General features: G+C 35.8%; 2 protein-coding genes across 4 annotated transcripts in view; one reads left to right on the forward strand and one right to left on the reverse strand.

Annotated features, from left to right (window-relative positions):
* cbarpb (CACN subunit beta associated regulatory protein b) overlaps nucleotides 1-1,238 on the reverse strand; it is a 32,500-nt gene extending 31,262 nt beyond the window's left edge. For 2 of the 3 annotated variants that reach the window (XM_084117236.1, XM_084117233.1), the window contains exon 1: nucleotides 16-154. The gene's annotated coding sequence lies outside the window, so the exon portion shown is untranslated. Of the gene's footprint in view, nucleotides 1-15; nucleotides 155-1,176 lie in introns of those variants that run through there. The other variant, XM_084117235.1, reaches the window with a different exon arrangement.
* Nucleotides 1,239-1,768: 530 nt separating this feature from the next.
* Nucleotides 1,769-9,410, forward strand: atp5f1d (ATP synthase F1 subunit delta). Its single transcript, XM_084116567.1, has 5 exons — nucleotides 1,769-2,024; nucleotides 3,295-3,448; nucleotides 7,926-8,014; nucleotides 9,045-9,182; nucleotides 9,294-9,410. The coding sequence occupies exons 1-4, from the start codon at nucleotides 1,908-1,910 to the stop codon at nucleotides 9,165-9,167; spliced, it is 483 nt and encodes a 160-aa protein (XP_083972693.1). The 5' UTR covers nucleotides 1,769-1,907; the 3' UTR covers nucleotides 9,168-9,182; nucleotides 9,294-9,410.
* The last annotated feature ends 1,571 nt before the right edge of the window (nucleotides 9,411-10,981 follow it).

Here is a 10,981-nt window from a genome sequence, read left to right on the forward strand (position 1 = left end):
GCAAACAGAACTCACCTAACTATAATTCACGTGGTCCATGAGACAAAAAGCTCGCAAACGATTCCCCGATCTTCTCTTTAATTTGGGGTTTTAAATCTTAGTGTATTTATGAATGAAGTGCCCCGTTAAACACACCCACTCTCCCATCGCCCAGTGATACGGTGACGTCAGAGTGAGGTGCAGAGTTACTTATCACGAGTGTCTCTCACGCCCTCATCTGATGATGTTATGGAAATGAGGTAATCCCCCATTTGAGTCAGTAAAAATCCTCAGTAACGGGCAACCCCATGCGGTCTGCTCTATATAGCTAAAAGTTTTAACTTAAGGTCAGCAGGATTGGTAGTTTTCTTAGAAAAGCCTTTCTATGGACCTGAGATGCAAATTACCGTATGCATATGCTCTCTATGAGCAATGCATATTTTTCAGCTTTTGGCTGGAAACATAAAAACGCAATATAGAGTAGAAAACAGTAAGTTATAAATCTATTTTTATAGTGAATCATTATTATGTTTCAGTGTGATGCTCCTTTCGAACAAGAACAAATATGTTAATCAATTCGTGCGATGAATTTGAAATTGATATTTACTGAGCGCCCCCTCCTGGTCGTATAACACATACACTAGTTGTAAATGGCTAGTTTTTACCTCAGTGAATATTTCATTAAGTTTATATATAAACTGATATTTTAAAGACAAAATAAACGTACTACATGAAGGACACTGTACATTTTGATAGTTATTGCACAGGAACAAAGATACAGCTCACTGATATAGTTTGTGACAACTTGCCCCAATGGCTTTCAAAGTCGTTTAAGCCAGGGTTTATGCGCAAGGTTTCAGTTAAACAATCATGAGACACAACCCGATACTGCAAAAATGGAAAAGGTAGTATTTCAAACCAATTGTTTGACCATCACACTCGTTTATTTGTCAAACCATCATTGAACATATGCACATCACATCAAATTAATTTGAAACGATATAAATATTGTTTAACAATATAGCACCACAAAGTCACTCACGACCTCATTTAACCATTTTTTCCCAATAAAATGGCCGATTCATTTGTCGTGCTAATGATTTTTTAAATCGTTGTATGTCTCCTATACACATCATAATTACAGCTGGCTTTGCAATGACGTAAAATAAAAATATTTTGCTCACAAGTGATAATTACCTTATTTTTTCCTTTGTTTTCTTCACACGTGCTCTCATAATTGATCTTGAGCTTTCTCTTCACGACACTGTTTTTCTATATGATTAATAAGTGGGCTTGTCCGTAGCGGTGGAAATTACGTCACATCTGAACATTGTTTTGAGAAAAATAATAGATTTTCAGATTTTTTTTTTTTTTTACAATATTAAGTTTAAAAACTAACAAAGCTTTAAACATGTTTGTCTTTTTATTATTATTTTTACTTTAAATCACTTTAAACTCACTAATAATAATAATACTGGTTTTAAAGATTAAAAAAAAAAATGTTTTGACACAATGAATGTTGAAAACCTTTGTGTTTATTGTCCTCCTTGTTCAATATAGATTTGAACGTGCAATAATTTAGATTTGTACGATCGATTTAAATATTTTAAGCTAAATTTGGGACAAGGCTAAAACAATCAAATCTATGCAAAAACGGCATTTTAACGTTGCAAAACACCACCCTATACTTACATGAATAAATGATATCCATGTCAGATCATATTTGCTTAAAAAAATAAAAAAAATAAAAAAAATACAGTTCCCATCAGCCCCACAGTTCGCGCAAAGCCTGACGGGAAAGGTTTCCCGTGCCCTTGTCCTATCAGCCGCGCATCTGACTCGACTGCCTGTGCTGTGTGCTGGACAGGGAAGCCGAGGCTTGTACATTGTCGTGCTGTAAAGGTCAGGTCTCTTCTCCGTGGTAAAAAATGATGGCAGCGAGGTTTCTCCTTCGTCGCGCGGTGCCTGCGTTGAGACACGCGCGCTGTTATGCCGACGTGGCTTCCTCCGCTGAAATGTCCTTCACTTTCGCATCGCCGACAGAGGTACTGACGCTCGGGCCTACACGCCCTGCTAACACGCTAATCACTGGCTGTGATTACTTCAGATATATGTCTTATATGTCATGATTTACATCAGCTTATCATGGATATACTCTTTATTGTAGCTATAGTTTGATTTGTGTGCGCGCGTGCATGTTGCGCGTGCTACTTACGTGGGTAAACTTGTCAATATATAAAACTATTGTGGTACAGATTATTATTTTGCATCTGCAGCGAATGTATTTAATGTAATACTATACAATGTTTACGCTGTAATGATATATATACACAAATTCTGGCTTGCAAAACATGGACACACGTTTGAATGACTTTAGCAGACTGCTAGCATTGCCACCGATCACCTTGACTTGATTTTTTGCTTTTGTTTTTGACAGATTCAAAGGGAAGATCAATTAAATGTCTTAGGACAGCTGATAAATTATGTAATTTCTTTATGAAATTATGAATTATGAAATTTTAAATCGCACTTAATATTGTTTTATGGGTGTCATAGTGGCAGGGCAAAGTAACTGTCACAGTCTCTACAACATTAGCCTAAATGTTTTGTTCACACTCATGAAAAACCTGGAAATATCAGGGTATTTTAAACTGATTCCCAGAAGAAGAAGAAAATCCTTAAAATTAATCTTTAAAAGACAAGGAAATTTCTATTATAATTAAGTGACCGATATTAACTTCATGTATTTAATATATTTGCTTGTGGAATTGAAGGGCATATTTTTTTACTAACCATATAAAAATGTAATTAGTAGAAAATGTCATTTGTCATACGGATGTGTATTTGAATGAATGAATCTTAGAAATATTTTGTAAATTAAAATGATAAATAGTAATATAATAATAAATTAAATCATATTAAGATCTGTACATTTGCTTGCTAAGGACAACATCAAATGCAAAAGTAAGTAATGCATATAAATAATGCGCAGAGTTCATAACACAGTAATAAAAAAAAGTCTTAATTTCTATTTTAAATAAATGCAGTTTTTTTGAAATTTTTAGGCCTTTTCATCAAAGAATTCTGAAAACAAATTGTACACAACTGTTTTCAACATTGAACATAATAATTAATGTTTTTTTTTGCATAAAATCAGCATATTAGAATGATTTCTGAAGGATCATGTGACGCTGAAGACTGGAGTAATGATGCTGAAAAATCAGCTTTCTAATTAATATGTTTCTGGCTACTTGGCTGCTACACCATCCTCAAACTGTTCATCTGGTGCATTGAAGCTTGTTGTGCCTTTTGCAGGTGTTCTTCAAGGAAGCCAGCGTAAAACAGGTTGACGTCCCAACACTGACAGGCGCCTTTGGTATCCTGCCAGCCCACGTCCCCACACTGCAGGTCCTCCGGCCCGGCGTAGTCACCGTCTTCAACGACGACGGTTCCTCTGTTAAGTATTTCGGTGAGTTCTAGCTTCAGTAGCTGGGTTTTTCCATAGCATTCAGATGTGTCATTCTCTAGTGCTGTTTCAACAACCACTCCATTTATTTTCTTCATAGGGATTTCATAAAATTCTAAACCAATCAGATCTGAGATGAATTGCTTTGAGTTGATAGTGCTGATACTGACTTTCCATAGGATGATTTCAGCATTATTATTCTCTCTTCGTGGTTATGCACAGTGTAGTACTTTAATTAAATCTTTATGGTGATTTATTTTAATTTTTTTTAAGTGATGCAAAAAAAAGTGTATATCATTATTTAACAACCTTGGAGCAAATGATTAATTTTTCTTTCTGTATGAAAATAATTTCTTATTTTCTCATCTCATTTTACATTTACATTGACATTTTTGCAATTGGCTGATGCTTTATCCAAAGTGACTTGTATTGCGTTGAAGGCATACATTTTTATCAATTCAGTTTGGGCTACATGATATTGGAAAAAACTGACATTGCGATTATTTTAGTTTTTCTGCAATATTGCGAGATGAAAACAATTTCACCAGATGTCTTGAATGGCTCTATTTGGAAATAATTAATCATTCTAGAATGTTCAGGGTGATTTTGTTGGTGCATCTGCATAGAAAATAATAAACGCATTACAAGCATGGATGAATACAATAGAACAAAGATACAAATGAAATAACCAGTGCTTTGTTTGTCAGGTAAGTCTAACAGGCACAGAAATTGAATAATCAAATGTAAAATAACACTGAATAGTCTTCACTGTATAAATGAAATATATTTCTTTTCAGGCTGCACGATATTGAAGAAAAATGCGATATTCGATATGCAATAAGATAATGCTTAAAGTGTGTAAAATAAACTTAAATTATCTTTAAAATATATTTAAAATGATATAACCTACATACGTGTTTCACATTCTTTTTGTGACAAGAAAACATCCCTATAACTTCTGAAAGTGAACAGCAGTGTTTTACTGTAGCATAAGAAGTAAGTGTTATTTTTACATCAGTGTAAACCACGGGGTTTTGGGTTTCAGGTAGGCCTTTAACAACAGAAACTGAATAATCAAATGTAAAAATAAAACACGGCTTAGTTTTCACTCTATGAATTAAATATATATAGTATACTGATTCTTATTAAAGCTACAAAAGGTATTCAGCCAAGAGCAGTGAGTGATTTTCTCTTTGTCTTTTGTTCATGACCCCAGTTATTGCGATATGCATATCGCGATATATACATTTGCGATACTTTGATAGTTTCGATATATTGCGCAGCCCTAATTTCTTTGCTAAAGCTGCTAAATTGATTTTCAGCAGCAGGTTTATTAGGCTGCTGTCACTTTAAGGCTAGACTTAGACTAAAATGCATGTTTGAGCTGTTTTAAAGGAACACGCCGACTTTTTGGGACTTTAGCTTATTCACCGTATCCCCCCAGAGTTAGCAGGGTTCCCGCGGGGTCTTAAAAAGCCTTAAAAGCATTGAATTTATTAATGTGGAAATAATACCTTAAAAAGTCTTTAAAAAGTCTTGAATTTTGATGTCTGGGTCTTAAAAATTGTGCTGTATGTAACTTCTCCGTATTGTATTTTTCCTCAAAAGTTTCATTTGTCAACCACGATTATTTTGATTAAATAACGTAGTATATATAAAGAGTGGCGGAACCAATAATTGAGAATGCAACGCAGCCCCGGGTCACAGTGCACAGGACTGTGAACACGTGATGCCTTCAACACAACACAAGTTAGCCTACAAAGCGGAGCTCGCTCGCGTGCTACCAGTAGCCCGGGGCTTGATATGAGGTCGCTCGCCAACAGGCAGTTCACATACCGCGTCTTTTTGCGTGCTCAAGTTTATTAAAATGTGGGCACGCGGCAAGCGCTATTGAAGCAGCGCGCAATTTTTTTCCACCCGCAGCCAGATGGACAACATCTTCCTTGTTGCTGTGGAGAGTGCGTTGTATGGTTGCTTAGCAACGACAGACGCCACAGGAAAATCAGACCAAATGTTATTAATAATATTAGATAAGCGGATGTGCATTGTACATGTAAGTAATTAATCTTTTTTGACTCATTCTTTTTATAAAAAAATATTTAAAGGCTGAAATATGTGAGGTTTATCTTTTTATAAAACCATTTTTGTAAAAACTTTATTTGAACTTGTACATATTAGTAGATAACATGCTGCAAGACACTCCTTTAAAATCTGGCCATCATTTTTAATAGTATTTTGATGTTTATGTAAACAACTTGCATATTGATAATTTTATTTGTTATTTGCGGGGTTTCGACAAACTCTGTAAATTGATTTCATAATAATCGTGAAAATAAATGTTCATGCCATTTCATCTCTAGTTATGATCAACTAAAATAAGCTATAATTATTTGTTTTTAGAGTATATTATGCAAACTACAATTTTCTAAAATAATCTCTGAGCCTGTTCAATCTCTATTAGGCTATTAATATGCTGCTTCGTAATGTAAATAAATATGAGATGAAATATATTCTATTAGAGGGCAAGTTTGTTTTAGCTTATTTTCATTTTAGGCCTAAGGTTTTGGGCATTTGGCATGTTGTTGGGTGTGGAAGGTTACTAATGTGATTGCTTTGTCTGTAAATTAAATTAATGCTTTTTCAATTACTGAATTCATTGAAATAAAAATATTTTTCTCAGAATTCTTTTAATTAAATTTTTTTTGGTTATGCGCCGTGTAGGTCTTAAATTTCAATCTTTTTGGTCTTAAAATGTCTTAAAAAGGTCTTAAATTTGACTTACTGAAACCTGTAGGAACCCTGAGTTAGATAAGTCTGCTAGCCTAGCTTAGCACAAAGACGGGAGGTAAACGGCTCCAGCTAGCATACAGCTCCCAATAAGTGACAAAATAATGCCAACATTTTCCTATTTACATGTGATGTGTATAGTCACTGGTGCTATTTTGTCACTTATTGGGAGCAGTAGGCTAGCTGGAGCCATTTACCTCCAGTCTTTCTGCTAAGCTAGGCTAGCGGTGGGTGCGTCAGACAGAGTTACGGCACGCACGGAGATGAGAAGGGTATGCATGGACTTATCTAACTCTGGGGGATACGGTGAATAAGATAAAGTCCCAAAAAGTCGGCGTGTTCCTTTAACTGAACACCACCTGTACAGACATATCTTAAATATGTCAGTGCCATTGTTTTGTATCAAGATGCACACCAACGTTTTTTTTTTTCTAAGGCACATTTATAAAAGCTACTTAATTGTCCTAATCGAACTAAGACCTAATCCTGGCTTAATCTAAGCCTTCTGTGAAACCAGGCCTTTAACTCGATGATGGTTAAACTGCAATTAATCCGTGAATCACATGTGTTCTGAACCGTGACATGACATAAAACAACCAACAGGGTTTCTGCGGGTCTTAAAAAGTCTTAATTCACCTTTACACAAATTAAGGCCTTAAAGTCTTAAATCACAGCAGAAATTCATAAATTCATAAAATCATGGCATTAAATGTTGCATACATTGCAAAAAAAATAATAAATCAAGATACATTTACTTGAGGTGCAAATTCGAAATGAAGTCTTTCAAATATCTTGAGTTTATGCTTAAAACAAGAACAAATGTCTGTCAATCTTTCCTTTGAATTAAGTTCAAGTTTCAATCATAAACTCACTTCATTTTGATAATTTTCACAGAAATCAATACTTCATATCAATACTTCATATTTTGTATCTCCAGCACCGGAAAACAAGACACACATACTGAGAAAGAACGTTACTTTTCTGCCGTGTGATCAGAGGATACAGGAAAGGATATTTCCATATACTAATGTTTGAGAGCAGACCGATTCAAGCCAATTTTATTTATTTTTTTGCAAAACGAATTAAGACATAATGGAGATCTATTGGAAGTTGTTTTTTCCAAACTCTGAAGTGTTGCTAATACAACTTATTGTGTTTCTCCCTAGACATTTAAGTTTAGAGAGCATGTTGACATTTTCCCTTACTTGGTCTTAAAAAGGTCTTATATAAGTCTTAAATATACCTTCATAAAAACTGCAGAAATCCTGATCCAAATAAATCAAATACATTTTGATTTATTAAAACTTTCTAAAAAGCATCAAATTAAAGTGATTTTAGTGATTTCAGTAGTACCTGGCCTGATTTTACCACCAAAATCTCCCACATAATATGATTGAGTAATATGAATAAGATGAATGTCATTTGGGGGGAGGAGTGCTATTAAAAAGACTAAAAAATTCATAATATAATACATGACTATGACTTGTGGTCCTCATTTGCACACTTCATGTAACATGATATTCTGTGTTGAAGCAAGCATGTTTGAAAGCAATCTACCATAAAGACGCCTGACTACTTATTGCATATGATTTTAGGAATCCATCCAGAAGGGGTCAGACTTGTCCTAGAAATGAGAGCCTCTTCAGACGTCAACAAATAATATGCTGTACATTCTGTGCTTTGTGTTTTGCAGTGAGCAGTGGATCAGTCACCGTTAATGCTGACTCTTCAGTGCAGCTGCTGGCGGAGGAAGCCGTTCCTTTGGACAACCTTGACCTCGCAGTGAGTCCCTGCTATGCTGTTCTCTGAAACGCAAAGAATAATGGAAAAACCCAATCATGCATATCTCCATTCTCCACTTTTCACGAGCCAACCCATTCCTGGGTGGTGTTTTTTTTGGTAGTTCACTCAGAAATGCATCATTATGGACGAAAAATGGGTTACAAGATCCATTTGAAGAAATAAAGGGACGAGTAATTTTCGAAAAACAAAGACTGTTCAGATTATAATGTAGGCTTGTAGGCGTTTAATGAGGTTGAATCTGTGTAGTTGTGCCGTATTTGAAAGTTCATACTGTTTCAGAAACGGCCTATTACTTGTTTGTTGGACTGCATAGACATCTTTTATTGGATTATTATTTAAATTTAGCATTCAAAACTAAATCAAGCCGCCCTTTTATAGAAATCATGCTGTTTACCCTCTACAGCATCATTAAAAATGCTCTTCATATTCTGTTAGTCGAATGTTCAGAATGATGCATCGAGCTCATTCCAAACGGGATGTTCTTGGACATGCCCTTTTTCCGACACGGAATAAAGAGCACTTTTGGGTTCATTCCATGTAAATAGGCCAATTTTTTATTCTTCCTAGAGATAGCTATGCTCGGGGGCCTCGCTGGTTAATAAGGAAGGAAAGGTCAGTCACCGCTGAAGTGGTGCAGATGTGTCAAATCCCCACTGAGAGACCTTTAACTCCCAGCAATGTTTGGCCTTTACAATGTGTAATCGCCACTGTGACAAATGTCCTTCACAGGAAAGAGGCCACGTTTATTTGCTCACACTGTTGAAAATACGGCCATGCTAGTCTAGAATGTGGCTCAAGTAGCAGCAGCATTGATTTTTAAGGCAAAGATGAGTTTTCTCACTTGCTTCAAGACATTGAAGTTCTCAGATCTATACGACACTTGTTCCAGTTGATGGCTCCTTTTATAATGTCAGCTGTTATGGATTGAGTTTTCGCCTGATACTTCAGTGTCAAGATTATAGTGAATGTGAACCAAATGTCAAGAGTGCCATGTCTTTTTTTTTTGTAGGCGGCGAAAGCGAACCTCGAGAAAGCCCAGTCAGAACTGATGGGCGTTTCAGATGAGGCAGCCCGGGCAGAGGTTCTGGTCAGCATAGAGGCAAACGAGGCAATCGTCAAAGCGCTGGAGTAAACCACTTGTGTGTTGGTATGTTCACTTTTTAGCAATTGAGAAATGTGGGACAACACTCAGTAAATGCTGCATATGAATGTACTTATGCTTCATCAGTTTCTATTTTGTGTTTTTTTTGTTTCTCAGTTGGAAATTGTGTCGGTGTGAAAAAGTCTCACTTCCCCACCCCAGTGAAGTCAGAAACCTGCAAGACTGCTTGCTTTGTACAGTGGATGAAATTAACAATAAATTTATTTGAAATAACACGTTGCATCACGTATGTTCTTTGCGCTTCACAAAACTAATTCAAGCTGTATTTGGTGTGCTATAGATTTGGTTGAGTACAGTACTGTTCATGACAGAAAGGGGGCAGTATAGTACATAGTAAAAAATGATATGATCAATAAGTTATGACATGTTTTTACATTACTTTAACTCATCAGAATAAGTTTAGCAATTGTTTATAACTTGTTTTATGTTATATAAGACTCAATTCACTTTTAAAGTCAGTTTAATGTAATTTAAGTTGAAATTACTTAAAAATCCAAGTTGATTGTACTTAAATTTAAGGCCAATTTAATTTAGAATTTTTTTACAATGTAATGTTTAAACCAAGCTATTTGCAGAGGGGACTGGAGCAAATATTTTCCTCTATTATTCAGTCAAGAGCGAGAGTTTCCAGCCACATTTATATATGTATTTTGTGATATTGCATAATAACGCTAGATGGAAACGCCAAGAATGTATGTGCTCAATTGAATCCGAAAATAAAATATGCTCATAAACTATGTTGGAAACACATTTACAGAATAAGTTCCTCCATGCGCATTAAAAAAAAAGACATTTTGCGATGGGACTGCATAACTGGACCAACCAGTGGACCTATATTTTGCACAGCATCTGAAATGCTGTTTTGGTTGTTCTGAAATGTCGTTAAAGTGCTTCAGTATAATTAGGCTACCTCCCAGAACTGTCTTCCACGACTGCATTCCCGAACAACAGCCATCCGCCTCCAAAAGCAAGATAACATTACTGCGTTCCGTCTGCGTGTTCTGAGGCGCGAGTAATTTTGTTATATATGAAATTATATACAGTGACTTCTCCTACTGCAGCAACTTCCATTTTTCTTAGTGATATGTAGCACCAGTTTATCAGGAAGTGATGATTTTGTTGTCTTCGGCCTACTGGATGGAAACGGTGCTTTATTCGCAAATATTTTTTGCGATATTCCAATTGCATAAGTTAAATTCACAACTTTAGATGGAAACATAGCTAATGACACCAATTCTTGTGACTTTTTTATTTTATTTACCCATATTGCATTTGTTTCTTGTTTGCATCTTCAAGCCTCGTAGCTGTTATGCTAATTTTCAACCTACTCAAGTTCCCTTCATAAGCATTTAGATGCCTAAAAACTGATAAGCAGGTACTGACAAGCCAACAACAGAGTTAGAAATACAGCTAGACTACGCTGCAAGAAGAAACATCCTACAGACGGTGGACGTTGTGGAGTTAAAGTCCTATATTTGCTTAAGTACAGGGTAATTTGGGTACATGGACGCTCCAGAGCTATATGCTTGTGCTGACTGGAGTTTTACGAGACTAAACCAAATGCGTCTTTATGAACGTCAGATGTCTAGCGTGGCAACATGCTACAGCTTGCCCCAGTGGCACATGTACAGAATTGGCAGAGAACACTTGCAGAAAGTAGTAATCGTCCCTTGCTAAGAAAAGTTGTTTTTTGGGTTCACTAGTTTGTCTAAATTGTTACTTGCACTTCATAACTTGCATGTGTTTACTATATGTTTGTGATTAATTGCTTATGAATAGTTGAA

This window comes from Abramis brama, assembly GCF_963993115.1.
Source record: "Abramis brama genome assembly, chromosome: 6".
Classification (NCBI taxonomy): Eukaryota; Metazoa; Chordata; class Actinopteri; order Cypriniformes; family Leuciscidae; genus Abramis; species Abramis brama.